Source organism: Mus caroli, chromosome 16 (assembly GCF_900094665.2).
Source record: "Mus caroli chromosome 16, CAROLI_EIJ_v1.1, whole genome shotgun sequence".
NCBI classification, from domain to species: Eukaryota; Metazoa; Chordata; class Mammalia; order Rodentia; family Muridae; genus Mus; species Mus caroli.
Genome location: NC_034585.1, coordinates 76,437,473 through 76,464,210, shown reverse-complemented (window position 1 = coordinate 76,464,210; position 26,738 = coordinate 76,437,473). Strand labels below are relative to the sequence as shown.

The following is a 26,738-nucleotide window of genomic DNA, read 5'->3' as shown; positions in this document are numbered from 1 at the left end:
CACACACACACACACACACACATATGCACATGTGTGCACACACACGATGGTGAAAATGATCTCGTGGTGCTGGGAGAAATGGACGAAAATAACAGAAGAGAAGTTAGTACAGCCCAGGAAGACAAAGTAGGAAAAAATGCCAAAGTGCATAATATACTTATATGAAAATGTCCTTATAAAACCCTACTTATGTATTGTTAATATACAAAAGTAAATACTATACTAAAATAATAAATCATGATGAGAAAAATTTTATGACCAAACATCTATGTGCATCAGCTATTTCCATATGAGCGTTTCATGCAAACTGAAATTGCTCAACTTACTAAAGCTGCAACGCCTGTGAAGTTTATAGAGAGCAACCAAAGCCCAGTCTTTTATGTTCAGAGAATTATGGTCTGCAAATGACACTCCAGTGGATACAGAGATTAGATTACAGAATATGAGTAGTAATGAAATAATCCTGCTTATGAAAGTTTTCAGTTGGGATGTTTTGATGGCTTTGTGTTGCCGAAACTTTTTTCTTCTCTTACTCTAATGGCAAACATTCTCATTTTAAAAAGACAATGATTGAGTGAAAGATTATGTGGAGTTTGGGGAAGAAATCATGCGATCTAATTTGTTTTGCCAATTTATAATGCAGATATAAAAAGCACCAAATTCTCCCTCATGAAATTCACTTGTGTTTAGCGGAGCTTAATAGAATGCAAAGGCGAATAAATTACTAATACTAATTGGTATCCAAAGGCAAATGTGTGCTAATTTCCCATATATCTCGAAAAGGGAAATGTGTATCAAGCCTATGAATATGCAAATGATGGCACTAACCACCTGCTTAATGACAAGGGCAAGTACAACCTGTTTCTGTTACATTATTCATTTCCTATTTATTAAGAAATTTGAATACTTGATGGTTGCTGAACAGTCATAGAACAGGTGTTTACTCCAGAAAATCTTGCTGTTTTAAAGCTGTTTGATTCTAAAGGAGCATAAGGGCAGATCCCTATACTGAGCAAATCTAACTGTAAACACATTTTTTAGGCTCAAAGATCACAATGTTTAAATTTTTCATGGGAACAATATCTTATGAAATAGCAAGAAATCCTGGGACGTTTTATTAAGAGCTGAAAATTATTATTCTTGGGAACTGCTTAACATTCCTGAAATCTCTGATTCCAACCCAACCCAGCATTAAAATGCATATTATTTTGAGCACAATCATATATGTACTTCACGAAGGTATTCACATTCATTAGCTGCATCTATATATAAGAATTATAAGACTTTTAACTTCTCAAAAGATCAAATCATATCTCAAAGAGCCTAAACAAAGTATGGATGTGGAATTTATCTTGTGTTTGGATAAACCATATGAGGCTAAAACAAACAAAATACCAATGTTCACACACATTGTACTCTTACTGACTTTTACATTCAGATACCCATGTATCTGATCATTAGTAATAAAATATTACCTTCCCTCAATGATATAGTGATTAAACAGAACAGAAACATGCTTTCTGTGAGTGCATCTCTGTGTATACATATGTGTATATTTATACAAGATAAAATAAACTTCTATAATATAGCTTACACACTTACAATGATGTTTTAATCTCATAATACAATGTAAAATTCAAAAGGACTACTGAGGTAATATTAATTACTATGCATGGAGATCCTCATAAATTCAAGAATGGCATAATGGTAAACCATCTCTTTTTATTGTATTGTATTGTATTGTATTGTATTGTATTGTATTGTATTGTATTGTATTTTAATAAGGTTGGCTCCATACGAGGGAGCATGTCCAGTACTGAAAGTCTAGCCGAGAACACATGATTGGGAGCTCAAAGTCCCCAGAGGTTAACTCTATTGTTTTGTTAAATGGACAAAGGTCTTCCTTGTTCTACACTCTTTACTTATAGTAAAAATAAGTTCATAAGCTCATAGTAGTTTAAATAAGGACTAGTCCCTGTATGTACAGGATATTGCATGTCTGTGTAAATGTAAGTATTGGTGTGTGTCCTTGGTACATAAGTGTTCAGTTCATATTTATTTTCATGGAGGAAATATAACTACCTGAAAATTATAGCTATGAAGTAAAAACACTGTTAACCTATAACTTAAAATGAACATAGGTTGCCATTCAGGATTATACTCAAATTTGAGAAAAATAAAATAAACATTTGTAGAATTATGAGGAATGACTACTTATGTAAGGAAGATGAAGATATAGAACATAGAATAAATTGTATAGATGGTATGCAAAGGGAAGTCAAACATGAGATCTCATGTCCTAAGTCCACATCAAAATTAGTGGCTTTCATTTCTTTCTTAAACAATAATTAATTTCAGGGGGAGAAAAACTCTTCCAGTACTCTCAAATTGAAATTGTCATAAAATATACTCATTCTTATATTCTAACATAAATTGTCAAATTCCTGTAAGTGAGTCCATGTTTTTAAAACCAGGAAGGTTTTGTTTGCTGGCACAAACATTACAATTTTTCAAAAATGCCAGGCAAATGAATCCAGTGGTAGCATATGGGTTATGAAATGGACACAAATTCTCCTTTGGTCTGAAGAATAGGAGAGAGCAGTAGGAACACTAAGGGCTACTCTTAAGGAGAACTGAAACATGTACCTATATTTTGAATCTTTATTCATTTCTAGTCATCCATAAAACTAAGCCCACAAAGCATTAATGGATGTCTTTCTGGAAATTCCAAATGAGTAAGAAACCATCAAATGACTTAGATAACACAGTTTGATTTGACATAAGAATTGTGGTAGCTCAGTAAGTACCTGAAAAAGTTAATTTCAAATCAAATTTTGTTTGAAAATAAACAAATTATATGCAAATAGCTGATTTATTATTCTGAGATAATGTAGAATTCAATGATCCATATTTCACACTCTCAAAAAAGAAGAGCCAAGGCTATTAGTATCTTCATGGACAAAAGTGAAAACATGTGTGAAAATACAAATGTAAAAACTTTACTGTAAAGTTCAATAAAATGTTACAAAGCCTAAGTGAAATATACATCTCATTCAGAACTATATTTTAAAAGTTGATTTAAAGTAAACATGTGAGAAAGAATAATGCAAAATCAGTCAGAAGATTTCAAAATATTAGGCAGAAGTTAATATCTTAAGGCAAACAAAGAACTCATTTCCATGGATATACAGACACCTATGATGAATTATCATACATGCACATATATGTATTCAGGGAAATATTCAGTAATGTATTATGTGTAGCTATTTAAACTTTGTGTCACTTGAAAACATGTTTGTAGTAAATAAACTGCTGTCTTTTTAAGAAAACATAAGGAACCCCTCATTGACAAGAGTGAGACAAAATACTTACACAAAGGGATTCTCCATTATTGAAGGAAAAGTAGTTACAGTCGTAGCTGACTCACAAGTTAAAAGTCTTTAAGTCATCACAGCTTTCTGTACTCAGTTACTCTCATTCTGTCTATGATCCTCAAACAGATAAGTCCTGACACTTTAGAGAGTATTCTATTGCTTTCTTATGACTCTTCCCTTAGCCTCACATTCTATGTTTCGTCAATATTCTATATGTGATAGGCAATGCCATGTGGGGGGTCGGAGGGGAGGAACCACGCAAAGGTATGAAAAGCATCATTTCTGAAAAAAACTTATCACCATGAATATCAAAAGTGCATATGGATATTCTGTATAATGACTGTGCAGAAAGAAGGCACTGGAATTTTAATATACTCTATAGCTGTATAGTGCAAGAATTTTATTTCCCTTAAACTTTCACTGTTTGCATCTACAGTAATAGAAAAATCATAAATAATCTTGATTATAACTATCAAAGAGCTGAAATGCTGGTTATTGCATACATTTTTTTCTTTTTAAATATTTTTATTAGGTATTTTCCTCGTTTACATTTCCAATGCTATCCCAAAAGTCCCCCATACCCTCCCTTCCACTCCCCTCCACACACACTCCCACTTCTTGGCCCTGGCGTTCCCCTGTACTGAGGCATATAAAGTTTGCAAGTCCAATGGGCTTCTCATTCCTCTGATGGCCGACTAGGCCTATCTTTTGATACATATGCAGCTAGAGTCAAGAGCTCCGGGGTACTGGTTAGTTCTGCTTGTGGACGTTGTACATCGTGGTGCGCACTAGGCTCCGCACCACGATGTACAACTCCACAAGCAGAGGGTTGCAGATCCCTTTAGCTCCTTGGGTACTTTCTCTACTCCTCCATTGGGGGTCCTGTGATCCATCCAATAGCTGGCTGTGAGAATCCACTTCTGTGTTTGCTAGGCCCTGAGGATATGTAGTAAGGATGGGTTTTAGTGTGCTAACAGAGTGCATTATCAAGGTAACAGAGATAGTCCACTCACAGAGAGTAGTTACTGCCATGAAAATTTTCGATAGTATATTTACACTATATTTATCTTTGAAGAATTTTAAAGAGTTCATGGACTCTGACCAGGAGTGTTGAGTTGAGCTCTTTATTTTCAGTTCAGGGAGCTATGGCCTCACTCAGCTTGCTGTGGATTAAATTGCTACACAGCATTGGTAACACAGTCAGTTTCCCATCAGTCACAGATGCAGGACCCACACAAATTAGCATCACTTCTTCAAAGTGCTGTTCTAACTAATAAGATCATATAAGTACAGGAAAAATCATGAATGCTGCTGAAATGTAGAAACTTATTTGATAGGCAATGCCACCTTGTATAGGAGACCAAGCTCTACACAGAATTACTATAGGTTTGTGTTTTCACCTAAAACTTTGTGAGACCACTTTTAACTGTTGAGAAATTATGTATGAAATTATTTCATTATTTTCCTCCTATGTTAGAATCTGGATATGTATACTAATGTGGTTTAATTTACTATTTTAAAATGTGTGTCCCTATATACTTAAACACACACACACATACCCTTTCCTCAAAACTAAACTTAGTATCTTTTTCAAAATTATGGGTACAATAAAAACAGTTCCAAATATTCTTCTTTTGAATTTTACATGGAGAAAGTCCTGTATAACATGCAAATTGGAACAAAATCTCTTTCTCTGAGAATAGGGAATCAGTGTGGATCCCATTCAACTCCCTCCCTTGAAGCACATAAGAGTTTATTACACTTGCATTTAACACAGACAGAAGAATTTTACAGTCAATTTCTGCTTTAACATATGAAATATAGATGTTTAAAAAGGATAGCTTGTTTCCTTCCGGCACATTTATGTTAGAAATCGTGTAATCACAGAAAATATTCCTGTAATGAATTTTAAAGTACGAGGGACCATTATGAGTAGTAAACTTGTATACCTTTAGAGATAACTCTAAACACTGATTATTTTAAATTGTTTATGTAGAAGTGAAATCGTATACTTTAAAAAAATGAAACTCAGATTGAGCCAAGAACGTATAAACACATGGATTTAAAGGAACACTGTAGGATAAACATGTGTTCCCTGACTTGTAATGATGCTGCTATAACTTTCAGCTAGTGGAGGATGACATGTATAGATGTTCTTATGTAATAATCTCATCTCTTCAGTAAAAGGGGTTCCTTGTTTATGTCATCACAATCTTTACTGAAGAATTGGTGTATCACAATATTTTAAAAATGTATTAGTGATTATTGGGTCATGACAATGTGAAATTAATATTACTCACTGTTTACAATATGTGCCTCCACTGTATCTTAAAATGTACATTAAGGTACTTTTCTATAACACATAATTAAGAACAATAGAAAACTAGACAATATAATCTACTCTTAATTGGAGCTTAGAAAGGACAGGAAAAGCTGTGTGTGTGTGTGTGTGTGTGTGTGTGTGTGTGTAAGGGGGTTTGGGGAGAGGGAGAGAGAGAAAGAGGGGAGGAGTAGGGCCTGGGTGATGATATAGTAGGTGTGTACCAACATACAGCGGCATTATATTAATTTAATTCTTTTATATCAACATATGATAAGTAGAGAATTCCTCATTAATTTAGCTAATGCCCTTCTGAAGAAATAAACATAAATGTACAAGAAGCATATAAATAATGAATTTATATGCAATCCTTACAATTAGAGTTTATAATTTAATATATCATTAAGTTATTTAGAAAAGTAAGAGATAATGAAAAGGAAATATAGTTTCTACACAGTTAGTCCACCTATAAAAATGTTATAATTTGTAAGGACCATAGTAAAAGGAAATAAAAATAAATCATTTGTTAAAAATAAATTAAATTTCATATTACTTCATATGTGACCGATGAATTTTTAGGTAAGTTGAAACCTATGAAATCAACATCACAAGATCAAAAACTATGAATCATTCCCACGGTTTCTTTCTTGCTGCTTCCTGAGTATGTATTATTAGATATACTATCTCTATAATTATTTAGTTTGCAATTTAATGTTGTTCAGCAGTGACCCATGCTATCAATGGATCTTAAAACGTAAATATTTTGTCTAATCAAAATGGTATCCTCTAACCATTTCATGTTTTCTTCCCCCTCCCCTGACAACCACCACATTTTCCTTTAATATATCTGATTATTCCTAGAAGTGCAGCCTTGTCAAATGGTATCATTGAGGTTGTTTCTACCCATGTGATGCCTAAGATATTACTAGTTAAGGATATTTGGACATTGTGATTAAAGAGATTTTTCTTTTTACTCAGAGAATCCAACTGAAGGATCTAAATCCTGTCAGATACTCAAGGATAAAAGAAAGAACTAGGTTGAAGCATTCATTTAGTTGCAGCAAATGATTCCTCTATTTTTAGGATTACAACAATATTGCTTCTTAAGTTGAACAATGACTAACTATGTAAATAAAATAACTTTAGTTTTTCCCAGTGCATTAATGTTTGTGACTGTCACTATACCTGGCCCCATTTATCTTCTCACATATGACAGATATGGGACAACCAATGTGACACATCAAAACACAAAAGGAGATACAGAATCAAAACATCCCTTCTAGTTCTCAGACAACAAACATTGCATAGGTAAAAAGTGACTTAAAAAACAAATAACATAAAACTTCTAAAAGTATCATATAACGTGGAAAGAGTCTATTACAGGATGTTATCTGCATCTATCATACTGAATAAATGTGAAACACATTCAAATTTTTACACAATTAATGCTCCATAAGCTTAGTTGTTAGCAGGAAAATGCTAACATGGGAGTTACACAACAGTGAAAATGATCTAAAATGTGAAGTGAAAACCGAAGTTTCCAGAAGTTCATTATTTTGAAATTTTCCAAATCGTCCCTGTCTAGTTTCATCCATTTGCCAGCAAGCATGATTATTCATTGTTCATTAAACCAAATAGCACTTTATAGTTTGTATGTATCATATTTAATTATACGTGCCTTGGATGTAGTATACTCAGGTAGTTCCATTTCCTACCCATTGTGAATAAAGTGGCAATAAATATTACCACTCCAGCATGAACTGAACAAATTTGGTACCAGCAAACATGCCAAATTCCATGTGGTAAAGACCCATCCTAAGTATTTAGAAACACTTATAACACAAAAATATTTTTAAAATATTTTTAAAATGTCACAATATTCACACACAATTTGGTGACAAGTTAATATGTTTTGAAAATTAGTTGATTTTTACTCCAATGGTTAGTTTGGCCTTGTTCCAGATATACAGTGAGCGAATTGCAATGGTTATATTTCCACTGTGTGCTAAACCTAGGATCATATGCTGACTCCACTGATACCTAATGACATATTTAACACTGGAAGCTAGTGGCAGANAAAAAAAAAAAAAAAAAAAAAAAAACAATGTGTGGCAATATGTCTCTCCTGTAAAATGTAACAAGAGCTGTTTTAATTATGAACCGTGAAGTTAGTAATTAGACAGAGATAAGAGCAATATGTAGTATCAATTTACCAACAAAAGAAAAGAGTATATCAACATACACATAAATAAATGAATTAAACTGATAATGAGAGCTAAAGGTAGTGGCTGGAACTTTCATAGAAGACAAATTATTTCATAGACAAAAATATTTACAATAACGTTAGAAAGTCCAAGGACAGTGAAAATTAAGGGAAAATGAGGAAGTCTGTGGTCCATCTACATTTAGTTATATTTATGCCTAGGCCCTGGTAAGCCTTTTTGACTCTTCTGTGCTTATTTTAAAAAGATGAATTAGAAGATTATGAATGAAGCTACGTTCTAAGTAATTTTTATTACAGATTAAACCACTCAATACAAAAATTTTAAATCCCAACAATATTTTAAGAATGAAATTAGTTCAGATTTAAAGCTTTTAGTTAGTGTATGAATAAAGAAAAATAATACAATGTTAGCTATGGAAGTAGACTTCAGGCCAGAGGACTACGGGTCTCACAGGCTCACAAAGATGCATGAGTAATCATGGTCTTCCATAGACAATTGAAATGAATTGAAGTGAATCAGGGAGTAAAAAAAGACCAAAGGACTGTATTAAGTTATTTGCCCTAGACAGTCAGCAAGAAACCTTACTACATACTTGGCTGAAGCAAACCAATTGTCCAGTTTTCAAACTCTCCCCAGGACATTCTGTTAATAGCCTGGGCTCAGAGGATACCCAGATGCTCTAGCTCCATCTATGTAATGGCAGCTGGAGAATGGAGATCAAAATAAATAAATAAATAAATAAATAAATAAATAAATAAATAAATCATTTTGATGTAGATCTTTGTGATTTATAAAAAAGAGCTCTTTGTACCGGGCAGTGGTGACATACCTACACCTTTAACCCCAGCACTTGGGAGGCAGAAGCAGGCTGATTGCTGAGTTCAAGGCCAGCCTGGTCTAAAGAGTGAACAGTCAGGGCGACACAGAGAAACCCTGTCTTGGAAAAAAAAAAAAAAAAGAAAAAAGAAAAGCTCTTCTATTTTCCAAGTGACTAAAAAGACTTATCTATCAACTTTAAATAATGACATTAGCAAGAAATGCCCCTTGAAAAGGACAGGAGCTGTGTTTCAATCAAACCTTAATCAACTTTCCATTTACAGGTGGGAACACAAATATAAGGTTTTCAGCAAGCTCTTAGTTGGAGAAATACTACAGAGTTCCCAATATTCTTGATTGAGCTTACCAAAATTAAAGAAGCAATATTCACTCACCTATTTGTAACAATATACAAAATGTAGAGTAAATGATCAATAGCTAATTCATGGCAAGATTTTGGTATTTTTGTTGTAAAATATCATCACATTGTTACTACTATAGAAATTGAAACTTTTCTGACATGATATATATACAATTTCATTTTCCTTCTGGGCTATGTTATATTCCCACTTGTCTTTTCAGAATACTCCAGTCATTATATTTGAACACTTCAAAAATGTCAAGTCAGAGATCTGACAGAGGAAAGTAGAGAGTACTGATATCTCTCCATTCTTTAGCACTTTGATTACAGGTTCATAACATAACCTGCATATTCCCAAGTAATTTCTTATTAATTCTGAAGATCGCTTGTACTGTAATAAGAAATGCCTTTAATGGCACAATTTGAGATAGAAACTTATATTATTTAAAGGTTTATTTTTAAATCACAATTTGTGTAAATGGTTTGATAGGTACTCAGGTCATTTATATGCTTTGTGATATCGCATTCATAACTATGTGTGAAAACGAAAATAAGGACTCATTTCAGAGAATTCATTTTCTACATGCATCACGTCTGCAACTGTCTTTTCATGAAGAGACACAATTAAGCTTTCTCTTAAAATTCTTTTATCTACTTCTTCTTATTAAAGAATAGATATCAATTTATCTATCTATTCTTATTAAAGTAGATGGCTTAAATAACTGCAAATGTAGTACATAAAAGGTACCTAACCTGCCATATAGACAATTGTGTGTTTGTTACCCAAATATTTAAAACAAAACTTAACTCTCTGAAAACTAAAACAAGGAGAAATTGCAGTTCTACATTAAAGTTACTTATAAGTAAAATAAGAAAATGGCTATAATTTCTCAATAACCCGGCAAGAAAAGAAAAAAAATGAAGAAAAATAAGAAGGTAATCATATAGGTACATCAATATCAGACTTACTACTCGAAATATATATCAAAATAAATAACTCACTTTGAACTCCATGGGAGCGTACTATTTTCCAGGTTTCTGCTGCTACTTCTTTGACATCCACTTGATAGTGATGAATAGGCACACCTCCATGGGATTCGGGTTTATTGAAAGAGATCTTGGCTGTGGTCTGTGACAGCTCTATAATCTTCACTCCATGGGGACTAGAGGGGACATCTATGAAGGAAACAACCTGGACAGTGAGGATGGATACTACTAATAATTATTTTGCTACAAGAATTAGCAATAAAATAAAATAGTAATCAATATGGTTGAATTAGAAATGAGTTACTTAGTGAGTAATAAAATATTCCTTAATTCATCTTAGTTACAAACCTTGCACAATGACATGAATGTCTATTCAATATAAAAGAAAAATATCCTTGGGGAAATCAATTGCTCTTACCAATATTTGCTTCTACATTTTCTGTAAAGTGTATTTTATTGAAATTAATGCAAACAAGTCTATCTATCTATCTATCTATCTATCTATCTATCTATCTATGTGTATATAAGAGACCATTACATGCCTATGCATGTATTTATGCATGTACATATGTTTTATAAAAGTGATAAATGCAAAAATATATACATAATTACATTATATACATAAGTACATTATATTTTAAGAATAATAAATTTAAGCATTATGATTAATATATTTTATAAATCATTTTGTTTTTTCCAACAATTATATGGTTAGTTTGGGCCATGAATTAAGGCCCATCCTCTCACCTTTTGGGTAGCTGAGAAAAAATCAATACAATTTCAAGGATTTTTTAACGCAAAATGAAATTTTAAGATCATCCTGAGAAGTTAATGAGATCCTAACTCAAATGGAAATAAATAAGAGTGGTCATATCAAGGACTGGTCTCATGTGTACAAGGTTTGGTTCAACCTAAAGTACTGCATGCAGAATTTTAAAAATATAAAGAATTTGGTTTTTTATAAGATAAATGGTTTTCATCAATATTGGGTTTAAATTACTGTCATCATAAAATTATCTTGAGCATATTATTGTACCAATCAATTAATTGCTTACTGTAAATCTCAAAGTAGTCTAGGTAGACTTATAATTAAAAGTGTCTTTAGGAATAATTATTACAAAGTCAGTACAGATAGTATAAGAGAAAATTATATACCCCAAAAAATTCTGCAATGAAATTATTGAAACCTATATCACAGGAACTTCAAGGATGATGTAAAAATATTGACAGTGTCTAGTGTGTTTTTCCCAGTCATTCAGAAAAAAACATCATTACATGAAATCACACAACATAAAACATGTCGCATACACTGCAGGAGTGAGGAACTGGAAGAGAACTGCCAAGTCTTCTTTGGTTGTGAAGCAGATCTTCTCAAGTGTATTTTTTAATAAATTCCTTTTATTTTCTTCATGATTGCCTTGTTTCTCTGGAGTCTTGTGATGTTCCTGATAAGTTTTAGGAATTTTTTTCTATAAAGCATTTTTATTGGTACATTGATTGAGCTTGTATTGAATCTATATATAACTTCACATAAAATGGGTCTTTTAAGAAATGAGAATTCTTTCATCTCAAGAATAAAGCATATACAATTATTTATTCATTCGTCTGTAAGTTATATTTTATAGTTTGAATGTGTGTGTGCGGATATGCCCTCTGCTTCGTCAAATATATATGTATATATAGTCCCTTGTCTTTAGCTATTTAGGAATTGTTTCCTTAATTATTTTTCAATCATGTGAATAGTGCTGGCATATAGAAATATTATGTATTAATATGTTGATTGGTTTTGTGTTCTGTTGCCTTTTATAATCATTTGTTCTATCAGCTTGTTTGGGAATATTTATGATTTTAGATAGAAGATTATGAAAACAAACTGAAGTTTGAGATGAGTTGGAAATTTGTTATAATTTTCCTACATAACTAATTTAGTTAGGATTTCCAACAATATGTTGAACAAAGGTGATAAAATGAAACAAAACAAACAAACAAACAAAACTAGTCAATTTTGTATTATTCTGCTGTGGAGGAAAGTGCTTCACTGGTCCCTACCATCCAGTGTGATGAGGTCTGTGTGTTCATTCTTAAGCTAGGAAACACTAGAGTTGGACATCTTGTTTTATGTCACACAATTTGTAAGGCAAAGTTACAATGATTGAAGCCATCTGGTCCTACATTTTCCTGAGTATGTACTTCTAAAATCCTACTACTGTATTTGCTTCTGATAACTAGATATCTAAGAATTATGGGGAGTTGTTGGCAAAGGCTCTGAGCCAACTTTTACTTCTTCAGATTCTAACAACACATCGAGTAGCATTGTGACATCTGAAGAAATTGATGTTTATAAATGGTTGACTTAATCCAACCTCAGATCCTATCTTTTAGGATCCTACTTAATATAGTTTCATATTTTATAGTCCTCTCTCTTAGCACATGGAATGAAAAGGCCAAGTATGCCTTGCCCATATTCATTTGGGCATTTAAAATAAAAAGTGGTTTCCCCCAGCTTTGGACATCAGAAGTAATGAATATCTGTTGTGGATAACCCCGGAACTAATTATATTTGATGTTAATTCCATTCTCCTGTGAGAGGTTGTGAACAAGGAATGAGTCTGCACTCAGGTGATTTCCTCTTAATCTGTTTCCCACCTTAATTTCTAAAATAAAAGAGAGCTGATGATTGGGGAGATAAAGGGAAGGTGGAGCAGAAGGTTGGAAGAGGGAAGAAGGAGAAAATGGAAGGGGGAGAGGACACAGAGGAGGAGGAAGAAGAAGAAAAGCAGAGCAGAAGCATGTGGCCTGGAGAAACTCCAAGTTCCAAGGGGGTCTCATAGATGTGGAAGATGGTAGTGTAGTGGTAGATCTGCCCAATCTAGGTGCACAGCATGCAATCATATTAACTGAGTTGTGTTTTCATTTGCTGGGGCATATTTGGGTTGGAAATTTACCTAAACAAAATGATGCCCTACATATTGGTTTGAATTCAACTAACCTGAGATAAAAATTCACTGCCCCTTCAACCCCTGAGTGAGGATATGGCAGTGACCTAGGCTGTAGTAGTATGGATTTGAAGCTGACTGGGTTTGAGGGGCCTACAGAGAATGGCAGAAAGGCATTCATGTAGAGAGAGCCTTTTGGTTTTTGCTTCCCTTTATCCTTTGCTTCCCAGCCTGCTTCCCTCATCTCCAAATAGGGACACAGACAATGTGGGTCTCTTTACACTCAGCTTCTCCCTGTGAATAAAGAACAAAGGTACAAATGGCTCTGGACCAGGTAATCCATTGATATAAAGAGAGAAATATAACCTTTTGATACTTAAAGATAGAAAATTTTACCTGTGGTTTGGAACTAGATAGGGAATATTAGTCACTGACTCCAAGTAGAGAGAGCAGTGATAGTCACCTGCAATGAACAGGTATTAATTAATATAAGTCTGTGTCTCCAGGTAGAAAGAATAGCAGATAGATATTATAATAGGTATTAATTAAATAAATGTGGCTTCTGGTAGAGAGTATAACAGATAGATGGTATAACAGGATGACTCTAAGAGCTTACCAATTAAAAGTTCTCTGCTTCCTATAGGCGGATATTAGTAGAAATTTGACTTAAAGATAGTATAAAGATATATTGCTCTAATAAATCTTACAGGATTCTCATATTCTGTCTAACATGGCTCCATGGGGATTTTGAGTTTAAATCCTAGTTTCACAAGTAGCCTCTCACAAGCAAGTATAGATAGAAGTGTGAATCAATTGTTTTAAAGATGGTATAATAAAGTCTTCAGGAGACTCATATTCTCAAACGTGGACTCCATGGGAATTTTGGGTTAATATCCTGATATTACAAATAGGCTAAAATGTGTGTGATTTTGAGTATTGTGGTGGTTTTGTTGTTCCTATGAGAGAGAGGGCAAGCTACAGGTTTTCTTTGTCACCAGCTGAAGGATATGCTGATTTCAGGAAAAGGCTTTGCCTTGTGTTTTTGGAAAAGGTGATGAAGGTTTTACACCTTCCAGAGTTCTATGGATCAGATTTGATAGAGGGAGACCCCCTGAGAACTAGATTCCAGAGAGTCAAATAAAAATACTAAAATTTTATTTTGAGATTTATATATTACCTAATATACAGCCTTGGTGAATTCCATTATCAGACATGCTGAACTGACCTGCCTGAACTCATGATGTTGTGGCTTTTTATCCAGATCCAGTCAGGACACAGACATCAGAAACTAAGACAATTACTGGGTGGTCTTCTTAAGGCCAACCAAGTTCCCCATTTTACCTACCCTTCCCCCTCCCTTCAAAAATATCTCAACGCCCATATTCAGCTTAAAGAAGTTATGAAGACTTGTCATCCCAGTTCCCTAAGCTTTGGGTCTGGGGGTGATTATTATAGGTTGTCTTTGATTCTTAAAAAAAAAAAAAAATGGAAGTACTGGGCTTGGACCCAGTTCTTCTATTGCTGTTCTTATAAACAGATCTGAGATGTTTAAGCCTGTGAATTAAGGGCCAAATAGGAAATTCATGGCTCTGAGTTTATTGGTAGGGTGTTTTCAGTTATTTTAATTAGAAATGGCTGAGAGTAGTTAACAGGGAACAGTCCAGATTACTTCACATAGTTGGTTTTCAAAAACGTCAGAAGTCCACAGAATGTGACGTTTAATGTTATTTATTCACTTGAAGTTGAGACCAGTCTGCTCCTGACAGCTTTCCCTGTCTTGGATTCAAAGAAGAAGCTAAGCATCTTTGAGTTATTCCAGTTGTGTCAAAACAGCCATTAGGTAAGAATTACCTCATTTCATCTACAGACATAATACTGTCCAAAGAAAGGACACAGTTTCAGGTTAGGACAGCTTGATTCTGCCGAGACAAAGTAGGCTAGTCCTTAATAGTCCTGTTTCTCTAAGTCTGTCAGATGACCCTGGCCAGAAACTGGCTGGAGACCTATGCTCCAAAGTGTTGAAGTAAGGGACTGTCCAAGTGATCATAGGTTTCTATTAATTGGCTAAGTTTTAGAAGCTGTGTTAAGTGTCCTATATATTTTCAGTTAATATCAGTCACTCTTGGATTTCTGATGGGGTTGAAAAACTACATAGTCTCCTAGCTAAACCAGGCTTTTTACTTTGAGAGGAACAGATCTGAGGGGATGGTTTTCAGATGGCATTAAATCTAAAGTCAAGACATAGCCAGGGGCAGATCTTTTAAGTAAGGACAGATGACAGAGTTTCTATTTAATTAACAAAGATGATGGACTGGGTGTTAGGTCTCTTGTACTTTATAAATTATGAAATAGTAGTAGTTTTGTTCTAAGATAAAGTAGTTTTTTAATTGGACAGAAAGGGGAAAATGTTGTTGCTAGCCCTGCGGCTAATTATATTTTATGTTAATTCCATTCTCCTGTGAGGGAGTTTGTTGTGAACAAGGAATGAGTCAGCACTCAGGTGATTTCCTCTAAACCTGTTTCCCACCTTAATTTGTAAAATATAGGAGAGCAGATGATTGGGCAGATAAAGGGAAGGTGAAGCAGAAGGTTGGGAGAGGGAAGAAGGAAAACATGGAAGAGGGAGAGGATGTAGAGGAGGAGAAAGAAGAAGAAAAGCAGAGCAGAAGCATGTGGCCTGGAGAAACTGCAAGTTCCAAGGGCTCTCATAAGCTGTGGAAGATGGTGGTATAGTTGTAGATCTGCCCAATCTAGGTGCACAGCATGTAATCATATTAACTGAGTTGTGTTTTCATTTGCTGGGGCATATTTGGGTTGGAGATTTACCACAACAAATATCATTCTCATTTTTTATAGGAGGCTCAAAAGCATCTGCAGTCACTAAGGTGGGGCCCATGTTCTAATCTCCATATAAGGCATTGCTGGAACATCAATAGTGTGGTAGTTTACAACAGTTTGCCATCTCCAATCAGTGTTCTCAGGCTTGAACTCTGGATCTCATTGGAGATGGTATCTGGGTCCTACATGATGACTACTGGCTTTTCTTTCATTTGGTTTTTAAGGTCTCTAAATTTTCCATTGAACTGCTCAATCACTATCAAGATGTCAAAGGGAATTTACTTTTTTTTTTTTTGTAAATAGGCAAGTCTTCATACTCTCATAAGCCATATGCACACATCTATCATTTGAAATTGGCATCATTAACTATGTCTCATAAACCAATAAAGTTCACACACCAAACCCTTTGTATATTGAGGAAGAATCACAGTCCATTTGTCCCTATTCATCTTTCTATCTCTATCATCTATCTATTTTCTTTCTTCCATCTATATATCTATCATATACCATATATATATATATATATATATATATCCATGTATTTTATTGGATGAAAAATATCTAGAGAAACTTCTAAAAAGCAACTCTCTGTACCATGTGCTGAGGTTAAAGCAGCCTCTTGTTCTTGCAAAATAAGTGAATTCTGCACTATGAATAAACATCATCAAATCTTTAATCATCTATGCCATTGATAAAATATAAATTTATTTAAAATAAATCTGGGGCTTGATCTTTCATTACTTGTCTATTCCCATTGCCAAACACTGAGATGATGAGAGAACCTTTTTTTTCTGGAGTCCTCCAATAAATGGCTCATTTCAAAGTAGTTCTTACTCTTTCATGGCACAGCACTTCTATTGTCAAGGTCACCTTGACCCGCTAAGTCTTTCCCTTTTTACTGGCCCCATTTCTTCTTTCTTCTTCAGTCCTGTTCAAAAGCTGACAACTATTTGAAGCTTTCCCAGGAATGCCAATCAGAAATCAATTTCCTGTTGCCAAGTTTTTGAATTCAAGTTCTATTGAAACTCACAGGTATTGAACTCGAACTTAGATAATGACCGGGTGTCTTTCTTGTTCAACCTTTCATCCCTGAGATCCAAAAGACTGTATTGCATCTAAAGGAAACTCTCCACATATTTGTTGAACAAGTGGTTAACTAGCACTTAGAAACCGGCCAAACAAATTTTAAAGAAAATCATTACTAACACAAGTTGTTCTTTTCTTACAGTATGGTAACTAGAACATCAAAGAAATTTTTGTGATTAGCCACTGAACATGCCTGTGTGCTTCATGAATTTTCTAAATATATAGTACTGTGTATACCTTCCATGCCATTTCATAGAGAGAAACAGATTTAGAATCAGTTGATAATCTGAGTATTTCAAATCAACTAACTTAGACCGGTTTTAAGGTACAATGCTGTCTGATCACTTAGACCACTGGACTATTATTCTCTTATCTACAAAATTCTGCTCAATTGACACAGCTTAACCTCGAATCAGGTTGCTGCTCTTCAAAGTGACTTCTAGAGTTTTACCTCTGACATAGATGGAAATATAGGTGGCAGTTTTATGATATTTATGAATTAAATCAATCTTGGAAAGAAAACCGAAACATTGAATTTGACAGAGTCTCTGTAGGTTAAAAAGATGAGTCAAATATGACAACCTGAACTTTAAAAATGGTAAGTACAGGTCTTGACCTGAGGTTTAAAAAAATCAATTGCTCAGTGTCAGTATCTTAGACTTCACTTAATAGCAAGAAGAAGAAGAAGAAAATAAGCATGTCAAATAAGTTACCAGAAAAAATGAAAAAAGTTATTTATGAAAATTAAATGCCTAAAATAGTCAAGGTATTTTCTATTCACCAGACATCGACTTGTGATATTACATTTATGTATTGTAAATAAAAACACATTGCCACATTAACATCTACTGAAACTTAAATATGTCAGTATGTACTATGTTAGACTATAATAACATCTATCTTCTACCTTTGAGAACTTGCTTTGTGCTTGGGGGACAAACCTATAAATGTCTTTTGCGGCATATGGCAAAGAAACTTCAGTGCCAAATGAAGGTACCCATTTTTTTTTTTTTTTTTTTTAGCTGCTAGAAATGTTATTTGATGATAGCTTTTTTTTTAGTAGCATTTGCTCAAACTATCCAAGAGAAGGACTCAAGAGAAAGACTTGTTAATATTTAAAGAAATATATTATTATCATGATTGCAACATTACCTATACTGTATATGAACAAAGTCACAGTATTATAAGCCTTTCCATTACAAGCAGAATAAATAAAAATAAACATTATTGTAAACAAACTTGACCCATTATGTTCACAGGGAGAAAATTTCAGTGCAAATAGAAATGATTCTTGCTGGTGTGACCTACTCTAGGAAGTCCTTTGACCTAGTTTACAAGTTCTCACGCTCATTGTTAAACCATACTGTTCATTTGTTCACACAAACATGTCTAAATGTACATTTCACAGTCCATGAGTATCCACTCTATCTGGTAAATAGATGAAAATTTTATTTCATGAATTTCTCTAAACTCTATGAGAATTAATCTAAACATGCTTCAATATAGCTGAAAATGTCTGTCTTATTTATCAAGCCATTTTTCTACAGCAGGAAAAATAGCAACACCGAGCATAAGGCATAACCTGACAATTCATAAATGTATATGGCTGATTTCCATAATAATATAGAATCAAAATACTACTATTTAGTATCATCATGTACAGGACAATGTTTTGACATTTTAAAAATATTTAAATATTTTTGTAAGTAATAACATTTCTGAATAAAATGTATGCCTTAAACTTAGAAAGTATAATTATCAATGAGAGATTATACAATATCTAAAATGCCGCTTATTACCAATATTTGAGCCACAGATAACTATTTTTCAATATTACATTATTTTATCTCATACAATTATATATATGTATTAATTTACATTAGTATATTTCAAATTTTCATATTATTTAAAAATATTATAATTGTATAGAACATTAATGACCAAAATATATGGAAGAGTTGTTTTTGTTTGAGCCCTTGGACTATATCTACTTGAGGAGAACTCTAGCTTCTGCTTACTACACTGGTGTCATGTGACTAAGTATTGTGCTTCCTCAGATTAGATTTACCTCAAGCTTATGGAAAGAAATGTTACAGAAATTATTCTTGTGCTCTTTTGAATGGCTCTCATAGGCCAGGTGTCTAATTTTCTCATCATTGGTGTTGAAAATTCATCAGTTGGTTAATGAAATAGATGATAAGTTTGCAATTTTAAATTATTTCCTATGATAATAAATTAAAATAAGTTTAAAATATAATTATTGCATTATTTTCCCATATAATTTTTGCACACCTTCTGTCGAAGAAACTCAGAACTCTTCAGTGATTTATGTCAGATTTCAATAAAACTGACTTAGTTTTGAATGCTTTAATGTATGAATATTTCAAAGTGTTCTTTTACATTATTTTAAATATAATTTTATCTCAAATATACATTACCTATTTAAAAAGTCTCACATATATAAGAGAAGAAATTAAATTTAAAATGAACATAAAATATTAAGTGTTCACTATTCATTATATAAATGTTTCTGTTCTAGTTTATAAGCCTTGGTTTATTCTTTCAAATAATTCTTCGTATTATGACGTATGAAGCTATAAATATTGTTGACTACCTGTAAAATTAGTTGATAAAACTTTTTTAATTTAAAACTCCTTCTAAATACAAAGTTATTTTATGAATGTAAATATTACTGTCCTTTACTCACCTGCTAATTCAAGAATATATTCCTGAAATCTTGTGCCTATACGGTTAGTAGCTGTGCAGTTATATCGTCCAAAGTCATTGTCTGATGTGGGGGCAATCTAAAAATAATCATATTAATAAAAATTAAAGTGCTAACACATCAAGAATATTTTAAAATCTGAAGCATAGCTACTACTTGTATACTTGTTCAATTATTTTTCATTTGACTCCTCATGGAACTCTTTATCCAGCCAACATTCATAAGTAATGCAAACATATTTTATGACTATTATTATCTGACACTTTAATTTCTTAAAATTTGCATAATTTTTCCATTTTTTTTTTGCCCTCTACAAAACATACCCATATATTCTTCTTTCTATCTTTCAAATCAAGGCTTCTTTTCTCTTTAATTGTTTGCACGTACATATGTGTTTAGAATTCAATGTTTATCTCCAGACCTGCATGATTTTAATTTTTTCATGAAATATATTTTGCAAGAAAACAATGCCCTGTGAAAATGTTATAAGCAGAAAACTTTAAATCTATAGTAATTACCTCAGTTCCATTTTCTGTTTATTTAGGAAAAGCTCTTACCACAGTTTCATAGATTAATATCTATAGTTAAGTTATATTTCTAAATGCAAAAATGTCACCTGCTTAGTCTGTATACTGCTAATATTTTTAAAGACAAAATCACAAAGCTGGCCATTCAAAGTTGAAGTGATTCATGCTCTATCAATTCATTAACTGGATCAATGTCTTCTTTTTTTTGGGGGGGGGGTTCTTGTTTTTTACATTTTTATTAGGTATTTTCTTCATTTACATTCAAATGTTATCCCAAAAGTTCCACATATCCTCCCCCCACACTCCTCTACCCACCTACTCACACTTCTTGGCCCTGGTATTCCCCTGTACTGAGGCATATAAAGTTTGCAAGACCAAGGGTGACTAGGACATCTTCTGCTACATACACAGCTAGAGACATGAGCTCCGGGGGTACTGGTTAGATCATATTGTTGTTCCACCTATAGGAACAAAACACCCATGGAAGGAGTTACAGAGCCAAAGTTTGGTGCTGAGATGAAAGGATGGACCATCTAGAGACTGCCGCACCTAGGGATTCATCCCATAATCAGCCTCCAAACACAATGTCTTCATTTTGATGCACGTATTCATTGACAAAATTATTTCTCTTCTGATAAGCAGAGCATGTAGAAAATATGTCTTGGAGTCAATGTAATCTCAAAGCAACTGTAATGTTGAAAACAGAATGTTGCTACTAAAAATAGGTTCTACATTGTTTTCTTTCTTTACTAGTTTTTGTTTTGATTTTTTGTATTTATGTATGTATTTATTTATTTATGTATTTATTTATTTTCTGGCTTGGTCTTTTTCTGTATCCCATGTTGACCTAAAATTCACTAGAAGCTCACTCAGTTTGTCTTTGCACTTTCTGTGATATACACATGCCTCTGACTTTGATGTGTTGCGAATATAAGTAAGCCACTATGCCTCATTTTGAATTCAGTGTTTATCTATAGACCGGCATGATTTTAATTTTTCACAAAATATATTTTACATGAAAAGAATGCCTTGTGTAAATGCTATAAACAGAATTTTTAAATATATAATAATTACCTCGGTTACAATTTTCTGCTTATTTAGGAAAATACCTGATGGCAGCTTCAGATTAAAATCTATAATTAAGTTAACATTCTGGGCATTAACTGGTAAAAGTTGGGGCTAACTCTGTATAATTCTAATGTGCAGGAATTCTTCAATCACAGGTCTTCAAAGATATTTGACGATAGTAATAATATAATTTTCAATTCCAGTAACTGTTTAAAGAGAGACTATGCTAAGAACAAGAAATGACCATTAATTCCAACCTTATCCTGAAAGAGAGAAGAAATGATCTTATGGTAATGGGAGACTACTGAATAGAGAACAATTTTGAGGTTGACTAAAGATGATTGTTCTGAATAAGGAGAATATAGAAAGCAGTGTCATCCATTTCTAGTCCGATGTCCATCTAAAGAAAGTTCATGAATTTAACAGTTTACTGCTCCTATTTAAATCCCTTTGAAGTTCCTGAGATGACTTAGATGCTCATTATCTTCACATATGACTTTTAATAAACCAGGCTAATTTCATTCTACTATAAATATACTAGCGAGGCTATTTTCTTATCCCACAGTCATGTGAGAAAGACTTTAGCATACTGGAAAACGAAGAGGTGTTTAAGGCATCAGTACAACATAGATGCAGCATAACCGTAGCAAATATTGTGATGCCAGCAAAATGTTTTTGTTTGTTTTTAAAGTTAATAGTTTATAAAAAGACATTTCCTCTGGAAACATTTTCAAAAGGCTCAGATTAGGAATGAGAAAACTGGTTGGATGTTGAATTGAGGACTTTAAAATAAATAAAAGGCTGTATTCATAGAGTGTTCCACTCATAGAACAAAGCAACCAAGATGCCTAGGCTTTACAAGTTTATGACAATTAGTTTATAATGTTATGATTAAAAAAAAAGCCAGAAATCACTTAAAAGAGCTCAGATTGAAAGAAATGGGAAATAGATACCAATGGGGTGGGGGGAGTGAAGAAAGCATATCAGGAAACAAACAAGGAAGAAAGAATTAACCAACCCTTCATAGAAGGCAATATGGACCTTTCATCAAACAATGTTTGACTGAAAATATCTCTGTGGGTGTCCCTATGAGTATGTTTCTTGAGAGTATTCTTAATCTGGGCTGCACTATTTTATTGACTAAGACCAGGACAAAAGAAATTGAAAAAAAAAATGTAAAAGGCCATCCTGTAGAGCCTCCTGCTTCCCACTTCTCATCTGATAGAAGCAACAATATGAACTAATCAGTACCCTGAGAGCTCGTGTCTCTAGCTGCATATGTAGCAGAAGTTGACCTAGTCAGCCATCATTGGGAAGAGAGGCCCCTTGGTCTTGCAAACTTTACATGCCCCAGTACAGGGGAGTGCCAGGGCCAAGAAGTGGGAGTGGGTGGGTAGGGGAGCAGAGCAAAGGGGGGGAGGTATAGGGAACTTTCGGGATAGCATTTGAAATGTAAATAAAGAAAATATCAGCCAGGCTTGGTGGCACACACCTTTAATCCCAGCACTTGGGACGCAGAGGCAGAGGCAGGCGGATTTCTGAGTTCGAGGCCAGCCTGGTCTACAGAGTGAGTTCTGGGACAGCCAGGGCTACACAGAGAAACCCTGTCTTGAAAAACCAAACAAGCAAACAAAGAGAAAATATCTAAGAAAATAAAATTTAAGAAGAAGGAGAAGGAGAAGGAGAAGAAGCAGCAGCAGCAGCAGCAGACTTCTCCACTACTTAGTCACTCCTTGTAATGCTCTGTCCAAGTGTATAATGCTAAGCTACTACTACTACTGAACAGTCTGGAACAGTGTACCAAAAATCAGTCTTATGTTAAGTTGTTCTTTCTAAAATGTAGTGATAAGGATAGAAAAACAATAAACTAAACAAGTGAAAGACTTAAAGAGCTTCACAAAATATAAGCTGAAATAACCAAAAGTATATTATCAGATATTAAGTGGAAATTTAAATATTTCCAATATATACATAATCATTGATATCCCCCCAAAGTGCTTTATTTAGGAACCTATTCTAGAATTACACACTATTAACCTACGATAACTTTAACATGCCTGCCAAAGAATAACAATTATATACAAATAATCAGTGGCATTATCAGCATTAAAGTTAATTATTTGACTTTTAAAAACTAAAGTATATCAGCTCCCTATTCTTTTTGACATCATCATACTTCACTTTCAAAATGTGAATTCATGAATGTTTCTGGATATATGAAGAGAGATCAGTCAAATAGAATGTTGTGCCAACACAAGTTTTAAAAAGTAAAATATAATTTATATAAATATTTCAATGTTTTGTTATAGAAATTTAATTCTATTCTCTCATAATATCAGCCCCAAATATCAATATTGATGTTTATGTAAGAGCATACCTCGAGTATCATCTTTCTTCCTACACTGTGAGTTTTTAAATGAGTCGTATTCTTAGCTGGTAAGACCAGTTTCTCTCTTCTCCAGTGGATTGATGCAGGTGGGTTTGCTGTCACATCACAACTTATATTGATTGGATTTCCTTCCCAAGAGTAATACATTGTCTGATTTGAAACAAATTTAGGAGCATCTGTAAAACAATAATATAGAAGTAGACATTATAATATCACTGTTTCATTAGTACAAATGTCAGTAATTATTCCTTGCCCACATAGAACATTCATAATAGGAGACAGAGATATGGCTCAGTGGATAAGGGTAATGAATTCTTTCTGAGGCCATGGGTGATTCCTGGCACCCACAAACCTTTTACCATTTTAGTTCCATGAAATGCCATACTCTCCACAGCCAATGTATACATGTAACATACAGACAGATATTCAGCAACATAAATAAATAAAATATTTTAGAAGAATTCATAACATTTCAAATTTTGTAATTTTTATATTATATTAAGGCTCATGAAAACATATGGTATTTTGGATATTTAGATAGTTCAAATTAAAAAAAAAGGTGAATTGTTAAAATAAGAAAAAATATTTAGAACTAAACTTAATGTTCTGAGTATTGATTGGTTAGAATTAGAGAATAAATAGTATTTCTGGAAAGCTCCTTGATGTAGAACTTAGAATGAAATTTTAAAATATTATTTAATGAAAATCACTGATTTATTAACATTCAATATTTTGCTAGTCTCAATTTTCTACACGTATTGTGGAGCATGTGAGAAGTCTTAGTCTTCAGAACAAGATTATTAAGTCTTTCTCTAACCATCCTATATTAATTTCAATGACACTACTCTAATACCAGATCCAGTAAAATACATTTATTGACTTAAAATACTTTAGTATTTATATACGAGAATATATAGTATTGCATCATGTGCATGCTTATTACACTTAATATACATTCTTTTTATATTGGCCAAAAAGAAAGCAAATTATCCATTTATGTATTTCCTGGGCTTCATTCATAAGTCACTTAAATAGATTGCTTCCATCTCCTGGCCCTGTGAAGTTTGTTGTTGTGAATTGAGAAAGCACGTGGGAGAAGTCATTTCTCAATACTGGTTTCCCTTTCTTTTTATATACGTACAATACTGGAACCCTCTCTGTCCCATTTTTCTCTGCTTTTAAGGTTTATGTGTGTGTTTAACATCCTGATTGTTTTCATGACACCTTCTTTTCTTTATGTCATTTTTTTAAAGATTTTTTATCTAAGTATATAGGTACACTGCCATGTCTTTAGATCCACAAGAAGAGGACATCATATCCATTACAAATGGTTGTAAGGCACCATGTGGTTGCTGGGAATTGAACTCAGGACCTAGGAAGAACAGCCAGTGCTCTTAACCACTGAGCCATCTCACCAGCCCCTCTTTATGTCTTTCATTTCAAACTTATAAGGATATAAAAACTCGATATTCTCTACTCACACTGAGGTGGCACGAATATTTTTTGAGGTTTAAATTTACACTTTCCTAAGTTATGGTGAGCATGCAAATTTTAAGGGATCCACCTCAAGGACAGGCTCCAAAGTCTGACACTATTACTGATGGTATAGTGTGCTTACAGACAGAATCCTAGACTGACTGTCCTCCAAGAGGCCCAACAAGTAGCTGACCAAGACAGAAGAAGATCCTTATACCCAACCAAAGGTCTAAAGTCAGGGACCTCTGTAGTTGAATTAGGGAAAAGCTTGAAGAAGTTGAGGAGGAGGAAGATCCCATAGGAAGACCTGGTCTCAACTAACCAGGACCCCTGAGATCTCTCAGACACCAAGCCACCAACCAGGCAGCATACACTAGCTGATATGAAACCCCTGACACATATACAGCAGAGGACTGCTTTGGTGATGAGAGAAGATGCACCTAACTCTTAGGAGACTGGAGGCCCTAGGGAGTGAAGAAACTTGAGGGGCTGGGGAGGGAACACCCTCTTAGAGACAGGAGGGAAGCGGAACTGGCAGAGGACAAACCAGGATGAGGATAACAAGTGCACTGAAAAAAAAGATTAAATATAATAAGTAAATAAGTAAATAAGTAAATAAATAAATAAATAAATTTAACTCCACTGCCAATTTGAAAATCAGGTTACTGCCATATTTACTACTAAATAGTTTTCTCCTCGTGCATTATTGGTTTTTCTCATTAATGTGCTATTTTCTCAGATTTTCTCCAGATCTACAGTTGATCTCCACTCTGTTGTTTTACATTGTGTGGAAGCTTTTTTTTGATACTTGTAGTCTCATCTGTTTGTGCTCTTCCTTTCTCACAGTGCATGTAGCACTTCACCTAAGTAATCAGTAATCAGTAAACAGCGTTCTCTGTTTCTCATAACTTCTCATACAGTACAGAAATATATTGTAACTGGTCAGAATTGATAAGATTAACTAAACACCTGACAAGTACTATAGAGAGGAAGGAAAAACAAAGCACTCACACAGGAAAAAAAATGTTAGTGTGACTGCAAACAGGTTCAGCCATTCTGAATTTCTGTGTGAAAAACTACTGAAAGGCTACTTATAAATCTATCATTTGACTTGTATCACTCCTTAGCATATATCCAAAGGGGTCAACACTGAATAACATAGATACTCAGGCGTGCTAGGCTATTCACAAGAACGAGGAAATAAAAACTTAAGATCTCTTCAACTGATAAGTGGATAGTAGAAATGTGGAACACAGATAGTCTAGTAGTTTCATAAAAATCTCATCTCTAGGTTGCTTCTGGTCAGAATACTTTGTTGCAGCAATGCAAACTCTGCAAAAAAATATTTGAGAATATAAAGAACTCAAGAAGATGGACTCCAGAAAATCAAATAACCCCATTAAAAAATGGGGCACAGAGCTAAACAAAGACTTCTCAACTGAGGAATATTGAATGACTGAGAAGCACCTGAAAAAAATGTTCAACATTCTTAATCATCAGGGAAATGCAAATAAAAACAACCCTGAGATTCCACCTCACACCAGTCAGAATGGCTAAGATCAAAAATTCAGAGCCGGGCGTGGTGGCACACGCCTTTAATCCCAGCACTC

The 26,738-nt window shown here is 33.8% G+C and overlaps 1 protein-coding gene across 2 annotated transcripts in view; it reads right to left on the bottom strand.

The window, feature by feature from the left end:
• Ncam2 (neural cell adhesion molecule 2) overlaps positions 1-26,738 on the bottom strand; it is a 426,237-nt gene that overhangs the window by 88,273 nt on the left and 311,226 nt on the right. For both annotated transcript variants that reach the window (XM_021184925.1, XM_021184926.2), the window contains exons 10-12: positions 23,641-23,828; positions 19,651-19,747; positions 10,099-10,272 (exon numbers count right to left, since the gene is read on the bottom strand). In XM_021184925.1, the coding sequence (XP_021040584.1) occupies positions 10,099-10,272; positions 19,651-19,747; positions 23,641-23,828 (459 nt within the window). The remainder of the gene's footprint in view (positions 1-10,098; positions 10,273-19,650; positions 19,748-23,640; positions 23,829-26,738) is intronic.